The following is a 15,728-nucleotide window of genomic DNA, read 5'->3' as shown; positions in this document are numbered from 1 at the left end:
TAGGGAAATACGATTATTCTTTTTCTCGCTGAGCGTTAGATGAGAGTATTGATTCCTGTCTCTCACATCTGTCTGATAATTATGAAGGTACAGCCAGCCGGTTAGCTTAGCTTAGCATGAAGACTAAAAACAGGGAAACAGCTAGCCTGGCTCTGTCACATTGTGGTTTCCTCTTGTTTTTAGTCTTTTTGCTAAGAAAAGCTAACTGGCTGCAGGCTGTAGCTCTATATTTAACGGACAGATTTGAGAGAAGAATCCTCTAATCTAACTCAGCAAGAAAGCAAATACGTTTATTTCCTGAAATGTTAAACTATTCTTTTAAAATGTAATTATGAATACTTGATAGGACACTTTGTAGTCTGGCTCAATGGATGTACATTGCTGGGATAAAGCCTGACATCCGGATGTCCCTCCGCTTCCGCTATTTCCCTTATCTATTTTGCGAGGGCATCGTGATGCATCTGGGGTTTAGCACCACCCAGAACGGTTGTGATTGGGACACACACACAAGCCAGAGCGTTTCTTTTTACTATACCCAGAATAGATAAGCATTATAGTCAGACCATACTCCAGGGCTGACACAACGCTGTAGAGTTGAAACAGGTGAAAATAATTAAAGCATTAAAGCATGTAAACATGTTCATGTAGAAACAAATAGTATAAATCTGGAAATATGTCCCCTTTAAATTAAGTGCCCTATACAGTTTTCTGATTATTGTCATATTCTACTATTGTGCTGAGGTCATGACGGTCACAGACCACAAATGTTAGAGAAACCTTGAGTTCTCGTCATAGACTGTTTAGAATTAGCATAATATTAGACGCACTTCACCCATTGATTTGTGGACTACCTTTTGAAGCCTCGAGTTTGTCATTTTGGCCATTGCCATCTTGGTTTTTGGGAGCCTCTCGTCCACGCTCCACGCTAGATGAGAGGGTGGAGCCGGGGAGGAGGACCAAGCACTAACACTAACTAACCAGCTAACCAGCTAACCAGCTAGCTTGGTTTGCATGGTGCATCTGTAATTCATATTAACATATTAGTAGGGATGCTAATTTTGCCAACAAAAAACAAGCTTAAAAGAAATTTACTTTATGGAAATAAATTAAAAGCTGACTCCCTATGTCTTTTAGTAGCCTAATCGACACGCGCGCACACACACACACACACACACACACACACACACACACACACACACACACACTCTCTCTCTCTCTCTCTCTCTCTCTCTCTCCCCCCGCTGACCTCACCTGTGCAGACACTGTCACAAACAAACCCCATCTGGCGAGGTATGAGGTCCATTAGCATACCATCGTCTCCGGCACAGACACAGGAAACTCTCTGTCATCAATACACTGTGTTCTTTCTTTGTCTTCATCCAGCAGACGTTTTCATTACCATGGAGACAGTAGTCATCGTAGAGTAGCTCACTAAGTTCAACTCAAAATAAATGTACAGTTTGTTACATATTTGGTAATGGTTTGCTGTGTATTACGTGCAGTCATTGTTTAACATTTTTATCGTCGAAACATTTCCATTTTATTTGCTTCTTTTAGTGCATGTGTCAAACTCTTGGTTGAATGTCTCTTAAGATTATGTAATGTAGCCAACAATCAATCACTCAATACATACGTTTTGCAGATGGATAGGATGGGTAGTAAATACATTTCTGTAGGAGGTACTTACATTATTTTACCAGATCATCACATTGCTAGCTGTCGTACTGGGTCATTATATGGTGATGATGAGAGCAATGTGAGATGGTCTTGTGATGAAGGTTTGGTGGGTAGCTGAGTGATAGCCAGCCTATTAATAGCAGAGAGGATAACTGGTTAATGGGTCCAAAGGTTGAGAGGTGAAAGGTTTTTTTCTTAAAAGCATGTTGCGAAACATGCTTTACACCAGACAAAGTGCAGAGACCTGAGAATGCTCTCCATGCTGGGCCTAGAACAGGATATTGTGATAACATGCAACATATCTCCTGTTGGTTCATTGTGATTGATGCTATTGGTGAACTGAAATGAGCAAACTAAGAGAGGAATGGACCCTCACAGATGAACAATAAACTGGTTTCTGTAGGGGACAGAATGAAAAGGATCAAAAAGATTTATGAGGCCAACTGGTGCCTCTGTACCAGGGGTTTATTTTCCTCATCAAAATCAACTAAGCTAATAGGATCAATATGTCAGTACATGGCTTTTTGATTTTTGTTTTGTTTTATATATACTGTATATCTCTAAAGAGAATATTATGTTTTATAAGACTACAGTATAGTCCATACTTTCACTTTATTCTACATCTTCACAGAAAAGCAGCAATGTTAAAAGTTAAGTGTGTTTTTGACAGCTCTTGGTTAAAAAATGAAGAATGGCTGTTTTCATTTTGTTATGTTTTCCATAATTTTTCGATTCAACAAATATAGTGTCATATTATTTTGAGATATTTCTGTAGGACAGTGTTGCATTTCTTTTTCCTAGTCAAGGGAAGGGTCCAAAAAAAATATTATACCGGATAATGCTCCGGTGTTTCATAAAGTTTAGCGCCATCTGACTTTTGAGAAAATTAATCTTACTTGTATACTTACTTGCAATATGTCGCACAGGAATGGGGCACAGGCAAATCTGATTGCTCTGAAGAAGATACTTCCTTTCCTTTACAGGCCAGAGGGAGGCAGTATTGTCTTCCAAGTCAACCCTTTCTCTGAGACTCTTAAGTTTAATGAGACTTGGAAATGAATGAAATCAGTAAGTAGATGACTACAAGTATACCTTATAAGTATATCACTTGATATTTCAGTTGGAAGTCTCTAAACATTTGTTTTACTCTATATTTGCTCTCATGCATGCAGATTTGTCTCATGTTGTCTGTGTATATGTCTGCATGATTGCATTCCCAGTAGGGTGTATCAGTGTATACAGAGCCATCTCTATGCTTACAGTATTTATATCCCACCCTATCCTTCCTATCCCTCCCACAGCCCAGGGAAATGATCTTCACTTGAAAGACCATCTGCAAATACCATCCAGGGCACGGTAATGTTCCCAATATAGCCTCACTGCACAGTTAGCTGAGGGGTCTGGTCAGTGGCCTCAGTCAGAGCTGTAAGGGAAGTGACAGGCACAAACTCTGTTCTCTGGATTGTGTTTTCTTCACGTGTTTGGATGAACACCATGATGAAAGGGGAAGATTCAGCGGAAATAGAGATTGACTTGGAGGACTCCAGTGACCCTGATGAATATGATAATGGGGAGGAACCTGAGACGTTGTGGAGGGCCCCTCCCGCTCTGGAAGAAGAGGAAGACATTCATACGTCCACACTAGTGGAAATCAGTGATACCAAGCCTCTGATTAATGTCAGAGACCCCCGTGGTATCAATGACTGTCTCAAGGTATTGCATGCAGTAGTTCTATGAACTTTGTTTTATGGACCCTTTGTGCATTTGTCCAATGCAGTGAATTAGCCGGAAGCTGATACAAAAATACACAAAATCATCGCCATGTAGAACCAAGAGACTGCTCGGCTGATTGCAGTGCAGTAATTTATTCTTGAAGGGGAATCAAGTCAAACAGGAACATGACTTATTGGTTTACCTCTGTAGCATCAGCACCACTTTCTCTTTGTGTCTCCAGGTGACTTTTGAGGATGTGATTGCGGAGCCAGTGTCAGTGCGCAGTGGGGACAGAGTGTGGACCTGGAGTAATGCATTGTTTGAGGTGTCTAGGGTTTGGATCTACAGGATAGTCACAGTGCTTCTGGCCATTCCCATTTCAATTATCTCTGGTCTCCTCTTTGCCATCCTCAGCTGCTTCCACATCTGGTAGGTTTAGATCATGCCTTCCGTAGGCATTGTTTCTCACCTACTGCTAGTAGTGTCAGTCACAAAGATAGTTTGGATTTAATTTGGCCAGGTTTTGAGATATCCATCTCTGACATTTCTGCCTCCACCTCAATAACATGAGGGTGAATCAAAGATTGTTTGTGGTGCTCACAAGTGGCCCTGTGAGCATGTTAGCAAGACTAATGACAAGACTAACATTCTGATGCTTAGCAGACAGAGATGGGGACTCGAGTCTGAGACTCGCACTCCAGTCGCACTTAAGTCGCACAAACAGCTGACTTCAGACTTGACTTGCGACTCGACCCAAAAGACTTCAGACTTGACTCGGACTCGAAACCTGTTTTCATGCAATTATTGCTTTTTAAATCAAAATGTATTCATATATTTCTATTTTCTTTTATTGGCGCATATACGGGGAAATGTATGACGAACTGTATGTCCCCTGCCCTTTGCCATAATGTGCAACGTAACGCATGCGCCTATGTGCGCGCACTCACATATCAAAATATGCATTGCCGATGCTGGAGTTGTGCCTTTTCAAGGTGTGTGGCACCAAGATAAATGATGCCGGATCAACAACGTCGGACTTCATCAGGCATCTCAAAGCTATGGGTTTCCAATTGTGCAAAAATTAAGTCGACATGCTTACATTCTATGTCTATTTGTCAATGTCTATGTCTATGCTTACTGTCAATGTCTATGTCCATATCGGTATGTCTATGCTATGTGTCGTCTTCCATGTCTATGTGTCTTATTAACTGTCTATGTCCATGTCTGTCTGTCTATGCTATATGTCGTCGTCCATGTCTATGTGTCTATTAACTGTCTATGTCTAGTATGTGATTGCCCACATGAATCAACTTTTGTCTGTGTCAACTCAACTTACTCCTGTCGTCTGTCCTTGTCATTTGACTGTGTCGTCTTGCTGTGTCAATGCTGCATGTGTCATGACTTTGTGTTGTTTCACTCTGTCGTTGCTATGCGCCGTTGCTAGGCGTCGTTGCTATGTGTCGTTTCCCTCTTATAGCTACTTAGCTAGATAGATACTTTATTGATTCCCAAGGGGAAATCATTTGCTGCCTGTTGTTGCTTTATGAAACAACATAAAGCAACGACAGAGTGACACGACGCATAGCAACGACCCATAGCAACAACACAAAGCAACGAAGCAAGAGAGAGAAGACGACACATCGTAACGACAGAGGGAAACGACACATAGTAACAACACATAGCAACGGCGCATAGCAACGGCGCATAGCAACGGCGCATAGCAACGGCGCATAGCAACGACAGAGTGAAACAATACATAGTCATGACACATGCAGCATTGACACAGCAATACGACACAGTCAAATGACAAGGACAGACGACAGGAGTAAGTTGAGTTGACACAGACAAAAGTTGAGTCATGTGGGCAATCACATACTAGACATAGACAGTTAATAGACACAGACATGGAAGACAACACATAGCATAGACAGACAGACATGGACATAGACAGTTAATAAGACACATAGACATGGAAAACGACACATAGCATAGACAGACAGACATGGACATAGACATTGACAGTAAGCATAGACATAGACATTGACAAATAGACAGAATGTAAGCATGTCGACTTAATTTTGGCACAATCGGAACCCCATAGATCCGAGGTCTAAAGGGATTTGTTAAGTAGACCCCATAAAGTTATCCTACAACTGATTTTGATACTGGACTGTATGGATGGTAGCTACAGGACATGCTTTGAATTCACAAGATTTAACAATAGTGTTAGGGACAGATCAGATGGCCAGAGACTTGAGACTTGACTTGGACTTTTGGCAAAAGACTTGAGACTTGACTTGAACTTGCTCCTCAAAGACTTGAGACTTGACTTGGACTCGAGCTCAAAGACTTGAGACTTGACTTGGACTTGCAAAAAATGACTTGTGACCATCTCTGTTAGCAGATATAACGTTTCTGATGTTTACGCTCTTGGTTTAGCAAGCTAGCATATTTTTAGTTGCTTATTAGCACTAAACACAAAGTACAGCTGAAACTTGTGTTTTTGAAGGATCCTAAACTAAAAGACAGAATATTTCCCTCTCTACTGGACTGAATTTGACCATTCTTATATCCATTTGTCTCCTGTGAGTCCCTCAGCTTTGTGGTAGTGCAATACTACATCTTTGGAGAAGACCTTTAATTGGTCTCCAGTATCTGACTAATAAAGAGGAATCTGAGAGGATGTAGGCAGGAAGATGATAGCAACAGATGGACAGTATATGAGAGGAGGGGAAAAGGGTTTTTTGATTTAAATGACATAACCTTAAGTTAAATGCTGTGCTGTGGAAAAAGAGGAACTGTGAATTTGCTGGAGAGAACTACGAAGGGTTCATATTCTGAATTGACCCAAATTAAGCTATAATAAAGTTATAAGTATAAAAAGGGGGGGTTAAAGACTGTCTTTCTTTGTAATTGTTATGTTTCTTTCTATGACAGGATGGTTGGTCCTTGTAGCCACTGTATCCTCATTGGCGCACGCTGGCTGCAGAGCCTATGGAGCATTGTGCTGGGCGTCATTGTGCGTCCCTTCCTCACAAGTGCTGGGAGATGCTGTGGAGGCTTCAGCATTCACCTGGCCAAAGAATGAGACTCACACATCCAGACTATTAATGTTCGTCGTGTGCAATGGTGTTCTAGTGGACTGAACCGAAGAGGGCATTGATATTTGATTTTTAAATTTTTTATTCAGAATAAAATGTTTATAGTTGCATGTTTTTCACATTTAAGATGCCTTTGGTAAAAGTCCAACAGCACCTGCTGCTCCTTTTAATGATTATACATGGATTGTGACATGTTCAAACAATAATATGGACCTGACAAAGAGACAAAAAGAAGGTGATATATTTCTTGATTTTATCCTCAGAGTGTTAAATTGCTTTGGTGAGACCAAAATAGGATCAGAGTTCATGTGGATGTGACAGTGATTCATTTAAAAAATGATGAAAGTGACCCTTTTTGTTACTCATGCAGTACTTTTTTAACACTGATGCCATAGTGGGGTTATGATTTTTCTAATTTGAAGTAATTTCAGCATAATTTGTTATGCACATTGATTGTCAAATCATCTTTATGTCATAATAATTGGGTTTGGGTTTATATCATGTTACATTTTTAAAAGACAGTTTAGAGTTTAAGCTAGAGTAACAACAATAGGATCTAATTTGAATAATATAGAAGTTACTGATTTCAAACCTTAGAATATTTCACTTCAGCAGAAAAGAACAAACACTTGTATTACATGCATTCTTAAAGGAGGAAATGTCAATAAAACATATGGATGACATAATTTTGATTAAAACAGATTACATCATTACAATATAATTACCTTCATATATTTACTCATGCAATTGTTTTAAGGTTGAAGGCAAACATTCTTGCTAAGTTGTTTAATGACTTGGGTTTTTATTTAGGCAACATTTGTACTTTAGTATTTTTTTGGTCAATTTGTGGGTGGAAATTAAATAAACATCCATCATGTGTATGATCTACATATATGGTGAGGTTCTCAACATAGATCATACACTTATTTACTGACTATTTATTGTGCAGTATGGCAGCGTAGGGCTCTGTGTGTGTGTGTGTGTGTGTGTGTGTGTGTGTGTGTGTGTGTGTGTGCATGCCTGTGTGCACGTGTGCCTGTGTGTCCATGTGTCCGTGTGTCCGTCTGTGTGTGTGTCTGTGTGTCCTATACTTGATGTGGTATGTGCCTTTAAAAGTTTGAGATAGTCATCGCTGGCATCTGCCTACTGACATTCCTAGATTGGAAAAACACTAAATGGCATTTCAGTTCATAAACTGCCACTCCCTTCTCCTGCCCTCCATGGCTCTGACTATAGCCATACACCGGCCTCTCATTTTAGCCTCTCTTGCTTCATTATGTCAGATTCAGTCTCCTCCTTCAGTTGCTTCAGCTGGACTGTGGCTGAAATTAACATTGGCCAGTAGAATCTGATCAGGAGGGACAGCCACACCAGGGAGATGTAACTTTTAAGATTACTGAAGCCTTGAAATAATGTATGTGTCCTATAGATGCCACATAAAATAACTATTAACATGATATAACTCTCTGCTGGAGATATCTGAATATCACTCAAAATAAATATACAGGTATTTTTTTTTTTTTTTTTTTTACACAGTGACATCTTTCACTAACGTCGGGTTTGTGAAGCAAGGGCCTCAGATAATTTGGCCTAACATTTGGTTGATTTGACTGTACACTTGCACAGCAGATTGTAAAGTATTAAGCTTTTGCTCAAATTGGGTGGTGTGAGGGTGGTTTTACACAAGGAGGTGTAAGTGCTGTACAGCTGCTTTATTCTGGCATGAAGACCCATTTCTGGACATTTCACTGACTTTTAGAAGATCAATTCAACATCAGGCCGCAAAGGTGCAAGATTTATAGCTGTCATTTTCTGTTTGTTGGTGTAAATTTTGAGCTGATCTAGTGTATAATACTGGATTGAATTACAATTATGTTTTTTAGAATGATACAGCAAAATCTGAAAATTGTCTTACCATTAATTTCACTCTTTTACTCTATGTTGATGTGAGCCTTTAAATAAATAAACTTTTAAGTACAATATGAATACTAAATAAAAGTAATTTCTCCCATATGCCATGACAGATAGATTCAAGCATAATTGTTGTGGTTGTGCCAAATGTTAGACTCACTATTGACATTGAAACTGTATGTGAAAGTGAGTTCTGTGGATGTTGCCTAGAACCACACTGTTTAATTTAACAACCTTCCATGCCATATAAAGTAAAAAAAACAAAAAAAAACACACCTAATAAGCCAAGAATGCACATTATCTGATCTTGACACTAAAAGTATCCATATGTTGAGTATAAACAGTTGGCACATTGCCACGAATCTACAGCATAATAAACTATTATAACTATTTGTTGGAATAATCAGTGTGGCCGAAAGGGGGCACTATTGTAGTTTGAGCAACAGCTACATTAAATGTGCTTTAGTGAGCCCAAAAGGTACACTGGTTACACCCAAACACCAACCACCTAGAACATATAAGAACAATATATGGAGTTGATAAAAAATGCAGACAAACAACTAGGAGCAGTGGAAACTATTTACAAAGTGAATTTCATAATATAACATGAAGGACAAACAAGGAACAGTGGCAACTACTTACAAAGTGTATTTCATATTAGTCTACATCATAAAGGACAAACACAGTTTGGAAAATGAACTGAAAACATGCTGAAAGAGCCTCCTTCTTGCAAAGTGCAATACTTTTGGAACTTTTTTTGCTGATGATTTTTTTTGTGTTGTTATAATTGAGATATTTGGATTACGCCAAACCACAAGAGTGGGTATTATCTCAACAACCTCATTATAATTCATACATATCAATATTTTTGATTTAACCACTCATATAATATAATAATATAACTATAAAATGCTGGTACACAAAGTAATGCTGCTTTAAAGGAGTAAACAATCCTTACAGTAACTGAATTAGTGTCCATTTTCACAGAGCAAAATGCAGTTAAGAATTGACTGATTTGTGGAAAGAATGTCCTTGTGCAACATTAATATAATTATTGCGATAAAGATGAGATTTTAGATCAAATCATGACAACAACTGTAAGAACTGTAAGACTTAAATATTCAAGACTAAAGGACAGAAGCATCCAAACAACTTGAAGCAGGGTATTTTATGCAAGTGGTTTACACTGTCTATTTGGCTCAGTTCGCAGCAGTTCCGCTGCAGATGGTTAAATGCCTGAAATAGGGGACTTGCATGATTGCTGGATTGCTCGACTACAGGAAGCCTGGATGGCTTTGAGCTGGCTCTTCAGTGTCCCGCCCCCGTGAGGCTCCTGCTGCTGGTGTTCTTGAAAGTGGAAGAGCTGCTCTTGGGCCTGCACTGTCGATCACTGCTGCAGGAGGAGGTGTTCAGGTACTGTCTACAACAGCAGAAGAAGCACTGCATCAGGTCATGGAACAGGTGCCCAGCAAAGAACATGTAGATCCAGGGGTTACAGCAGCTGTTGAGACTGGCCAGCAGCATGGCGATGATGAAGGCCATTTCTAGGGAGAGAGACAGAGGAGAACATGTGCTTGATATTTTTGATGAATAAGTGTATTCTGACAGTGTGAATGTAAGACTGTATTTATTTTGAGTCAATCCTATTTACACCCTATTTACTCGCTAACGCACCAAAACTGGGGCTCAAAATTGTTCCAGACAAATACACAATTCCCTCCTGTTTGAGTAACATTTGCTAGAAACCTTTTTCTTAAAATGAAACAATTTAGCCTATTTGTGAGTCATCTTTAATTAGTCAGAAAGCCTTGAGAGATGGACTAAAACCATCCTTTCATGATTTGTTGACAAGGACAAAATACAAAATATAGCCATGTCTTATCCTTTAAATATAACCTTGTCCATGCCTGGCAACCTGGACTGGGTGTACTAAGCATATCTATGGTACCATGCCTCTCCTCTCCCAGTGCATGCTGGGATAGGCTCCAACCCCCTGCTACCATGAATAGGATAAGCAGTTAAGAAAAGGAATACATGGATGGATCTTTAAAAAGCCTCTAAAGTAGCACATTCTCCAATGCAGTAAGACGTAATCACCTGGCTGTGGGCTTACGTCCAAACTCAGTGTGTGTGTGTGTGTGTGTGTGTGTGTTTGGTCTTTTAAGCTGCACTTTTAAGTGTTTTAGCCATTGATAGCAACATAGCGGGATGGTCAGCCACTTTGGTTCATTCATGATTCCCAGGCGATTATTCTATTGACTTTGGTGATCTCCACTTTTCCTCTAGCACCAACATTAAGTTGACACTTTTGGGTTTTATTGAAATATCTCAACAATTTTTGGATGGATTGCCATGAAATTTGGTACAGACATTCATAGTCCTACTTGAGGATGAATAACAATAACTTGGATTGTCAGACCTTACTTCACATCGCTGTGGAGTAAGGTCTGTTTCCAGGATAGGAGAAAACAAACGTTCTGGGTTGTTCGCATTTCTTTAAACCAATCACAATTGTCTTGGGTGATGCTAAGCTCCGGATGCAGAGACGATGGCTCTGCAAAATGGTCTCGGGAAGAAACTTGTTTTGGTGGAACATTTGCACCCTGCAAAATAAAATGCATCATAAAATATTCAATGAAGTTAACTGTTCACACAATACAGTAACGTGAGATATTGTAAATTATCTGAATACCTGGTTAAACGTAAATTGTTCTTACCAGTGTATCGTGTGTGTATATGTGTATTTTGTCCATAGCAAATCCCTCCAATCTGTCCCAAAACGTCCCAGTTAGATAGTAAATGCCGTAAAAATATGCACAACAATAAGATGTCATATTATATGATGTCATCATTTCAGTCCTTGTTTAAAGCAGCTGCAGATAATTTATAGAAAATATAAGAAGCTGAAGCATTTCAGACAACCCCCCAAACATTTGGGATTATATCTGAACAAAATGGAAGGTTGATGTATGTGTCAGCTGCCTGACACATTTTTTTTTTTTATAAATGGCTTTGATTAGAAGGGGCTGTGCTGGATGGAAAAATATACCTTTTTTTCTCATTTATTCAAGGGATTCAATTTCCAATCGTTAAAGGCACAGAGCACATTTAAGAAACACAATTTGAACAGTGGAAAATCCCAAATTCCAAGTCTATTTTCTAATCCTTAATGGAGTGAGAGAGATTTAGAGTGTGATGTCTTTTTCTTGTGAAGCTGCTGACCTGCTCTGTTCATTGTGCTCTGACTCACTATAGTTCTTTGCTTTATTGTGAGAGGTGTGCTGTGCGAAGTGCCAAGCAAATGGACATGTACAACAGATAAGTCAAACACCCTGTCCAGAGTTGTGAGTTCTTGGTGCCACGGGGAACACAATTCTCTAAGGGGAAATACCACAAAATGACAGCAGCCTTTGTTTTTCTTTCACTTTGACTTACAGTGGGCAACATTCACCACTTTCTTGTTCTGCCAGAAATGAAAGAAAAACATTACTCTTTGTTGTTTTTCTGTAATATCATGATGTACAAGCTCTTCTGAGCTCAAAAGAGGATGATGTTGATTTCAAAAGGAGAACTGTGGTGATACTGCTATCACTTATTTGATTAAGTATACACACTATATTAAAGATAATTCTAAGTATAACAAGTTAAACAAACAAAGTCAGCTTCTCCTTCACTTCAGTGAATCCACATGGAGTCTTAACCTGAGTGGCATTACTTCAAAGGTAATGCAATACGTTACTGTAATAAAGATGAGCAGAAGGTCAGTGACATTTGAATAATCTGCACTGGGTTTGAACAGAAGCGTCTTTTCTTTAAAATTGTATCCATAATGACATTTACATTTTCAAACTACCAGTTCACCTTTCATGAAACTGCTTCAAATCCTTAAATCATATTGAGATATTTCAAATTTTAAAAAAACATCTTTCCTTTTCTCCTTGCTTCTTTTTTCTCTCACATCATGTAAACCATTTGTTCCTTCTTGCTTCTCTAGCCCATCAGGTGTCAGATCCATAAAAAAGAGATGGCAAACGGGTTTGTAATTAATGTTAAGAATCGTTCTCAAGAAAAACTCGTCACTCTTTTTATAACATATTAGTTCTAATAGTAAGTTAGTTAAAATTGCTTTAATATCGGCATAGGAGAAACCAATTGCTGATCATCCCTTCAATCGTCGATATACAATCTGATCACCAAACGGCACAAGCCTAGATTTATGTTTTATTTTAAATAGTAACCAATTTATGATAGTGTAGCTGTCCAGTGAAAACCATGTACTGTATCTCAAAATCTGAAAAAAATGAGTTCCCAACTGGGGAAATTCCCACTGCATTGATATTGTGAAATAGAGTATGCTTGTGGAGGTCTGCACTCTCCAAGTGCCCTTCTAGTTTATACATTTTTCCACATTAATGACATGTTAAGAGGCTTTTGAATGCTTTGCAAAATAACATGTTGAAAAGTTACACATTTTTACAATGCTAAATGGTAATAAGAAATAGCCTAGTGTTGAATCCATCCCTCCAAACAAAATGGGGGCCCCTAGGACAACATACACTTCTGTAGTACAGTGCATGGATTCTTGGCTTTAATGTGTTTATTTTCCTAATTTTGTGCAAAACTGCATGACAGAATACTTAAAGAAGATGATTAGTTTGGCTAAGTCTGGCCTATTTAACATATATCTGAATCCCTGACTGCTCTCAATGAACACTCGTGCAATTTTGCTCAGATAAACCCACTGGAAAGATTACAGTATGGAGCATATCTGATCCCCTGCTATTTTCTACTTTAATGACATACTCAAAAGATAGGAGGGGTAAATCTGAACAAACTATGCAGTTAAATGGAAATTATATAAACCACCACTGGAAACAGAGAGAGAACCCCTTTGATGTCCTGGTACATTTACTCTCCCTGTGGCTCTAAAGACTTTCTCTGAACGATAATACTGTAATGACTCCCATTCATCTGTGTTCACTCTGGAAGTCTGAAGTTGCCATTGTGTTGCCTTAAAAGTGAAGTGGATTGCTTATGTAGCCGATTCCCAGAGATGTTTTGTGAGGTGGGAGATTGACAATATTGATAATATCTTCATAAACCATATAACATATGAGGCACTGCCTTTGGTGAATACACAATAGATATATACCAGAATTATGATTCAAACTGCATCTGTTCTGCGTTGGGAAGAAAAAAAAACACTGAGTATATCTTTACCTTCTCTTGGTGCTGCAGGATCCCATGCAGACCACATCTGGACAAAGAAGAAGGGAGTCCAGCACACAATGTAGGCAAGGACCACTACAAATGTCATTTTCACTGTGCGGATCTTTGCTTTTGAAATGAGCCTCACGCTGCTCACACGACAGAGGGGACGAGCGCCTTTGGAGGGCCTTGGAGTGAGAGCCAGGAAGTGCTCCCTTCTGGTTTTTAAATTGAAATTATCCCATATTTTAAAACATATCAAACCATAGCAGATGGTTAAAATTGCAACTGGGAAAATGTAAATGCTGAGACTCATCCATGTGATGTATGCTTTGGCACCCCATGGCTGTATAAAGTCACCCCAGCAGTCATATACACCGTTCCCGACCTCCCTCAAAGAAAATATGTACGCTTGAGGAGTGCTGAAAATCAGGCTGAGCATCCAAGAGGCCATCACACAGAAGCGATCCTTTCTCTTGTGCACGGAGCGAAGTGGCTGGCAGATTGCTAAGCACCTGTCGATGGACATCAGGACAAGCATGTAGGTAGAGGCAAACATACCCACGACCTGGAGGTATTTGATCAGCCTACACAGCAAATCTGACCCACAGAAGCGAAATGTGATATCCCAAATGAGTTGCGGTAAGACCTGGAAGATTGCAACGACAAGGTCTGCGATGCTCAGGTGCTTCATGAAGTAATACATCCGAGACTGGCTGTTCTTGTTGGTGTAGATGGCCCACAGGACGCACAGGTTGCCGGTCAGAGCGAGCACCAACACCAGGACCAGGACGGTAACTTCCACTTTGGCCACTTCTTCATTGCGTTTCAAAGGATTCACGGTGGTGTTTCCTAAATGGATGTCATTTCCATGACTTGAGTTGCTCCAGGAAACATTTTGCGCCCAACTATTCTGCTCTAGTAAAAAGTCCTCCATCGTGCCCAAAAGCGCCACTTTGGCGCATCCAGCTGTCACATCACAAAACAGTGCAGTTTCCCTGCGCAATTTTACTGCCAGCTCACTCTGTTAACGTTTTTGTTTGTTTTAGTTGCCCTCAGGTAAAATTACTGTATAATCCAAAAGTCAGCGCTGTCGCCTGCAGAGGAACACAATGTAACACTTGTAAACTCTGAGTCATTGCACACCCATCTCAAGCCTTATTTGAAAACTTCACAAAATAAATATATGACCTCATGATACACAAGTGAATCGGTTCAAAGGAAGCCTACCTTTTAAACTATGTCCTTGCAGTTATTTTGGGATCTCGGAGCACCGTTGTCCTCATTACTGCGTCCCGATTGATATGGTTTGCTGAAGCTCTGTTGCATATCCTACCAATGTTAGTAACCCCCTCCCCTCGTCCTATTTTCCTCTAAAGCAAACTGCCTGGGTTAAGTGTAAGCAGAATGCACCTTATAACTTTCTTTCTCCCTCTCCCCCCTGTGTCCCTATCTCTGTAGCTACATTGAGTGTAAGTTTTGACTTTGTGGAGCAGCTTTGTAAAATCAAATGAACCTTTAACAATATTTGTCAATGTGTTTAGTATCTCAATTTTTTTAAGTGACCCCTTGTTAGATTCAGAAGGAGGAATATTCCACTCTGATCCAACAGAGTGTAAGACGGTCACTTGTTTTCCAAAGAAAGCCACCGAATATGGAAAAATATGGTATGGTATATGATATGAAACAGTATGCTTTGGTTGAATATAATTACATTTATGCTATGCTGTACTTTATGCACAAGCTCAATCAGGGATTACAGGTGAAATAAAAAAAACATCAGTGTGCCAGGGCAGCGAGTCATTAAATTCAATTGCACAAAATATCAGCAAATATGGGCTGATGGGAGGGATTGTAATATTTGTTTGTGTCTGAACAGAACCATACCAAACAGCTGACAAAGATAACTAACTCCCAGTAGGGTCATTTTCAACCCAAATTCCTCCCAGAAGTCATGAAGGAATGTTTTCTTCAGTACATTTAATACTCAAAATAACCTCCCCCGTTTAAGGCCCGTGCAGTACATTGAAGCAATAGATAATTCAAATCACTGAAGCAACCATCATCCAACATGTTCATTTTTGTTTAAATGTCAGATATGTTGTTTTTGAATTAAAC

The 15,728-nt window shown here is 39.5% G+C and overlaps 2 protein-coding genes across 2 annotated transcripts; one reads left to right on the top strand and one right to left on the bottom strand.

Moving 5' to 3' along the window:
* The first annotated feature begins 2,998 nt into the window (after positions 1-2,998).
* cav4a (caveolin 4a) lies at positions 2,999-8,471 on the top strand. Its single transcript, XM_078248686.1, has 3 exons — positions 2,999-3,390; positions 3,632-3,819; positions 6,328-8,471. Exons 1-3 carry the CDS (start codon positions 3,163-3,165, stop codon positions 6,476-6,478), a joined length of 567 nt encoding a protein of 188 aa, XP_078104812.1. The 5' UTR covers positions 2,999-3,162; the 3' UTR covers positions 6,479-8,471.
* A 105-nt stretch (positions 8,472-8,576) lies between these two features.
* On the bottom strand, positions 8,577-14,983 carry oxtrb (oxytocin receptor b). The gene is made up of 3 exons (XM_078248685.1): positions 14,841-14,983; positions 13,623-14,707; positions 8,577-9,946 (listed from the first exon to the last, which is right to left on the bottom strand). Exons 2-3 carry the CDS (start codon positions 14,545-14,547, stop codon positions 9,711-9,713), a joined length of 1,161 nt encoding a protein of 386 aa, XP_078104811.1. The 5' UTR covers positions 14,548-14,707; positions 14,841-14,983; the 3' UTR covers positions 8,577-9,710.
* Positions 14,984-15,728: the final 745 nt, after the last annotated feature.

This window comes from Sander vitreus, chromosome 4 (assembly GCF_031162955.1).
Source record: "Sander vitreus isolate 19-12246 chromosome 4, sanVit1, whole genome shotgun sequence".
Lineage (NCBI taxonomy): Eukaryota > Metazoa > Chordata > Actinopteri > Perciformes > Percidae > Sander > Sander vitreus.
This window is presented reverse-complemented; position numbering and strand designations above follow the sequence as displayed.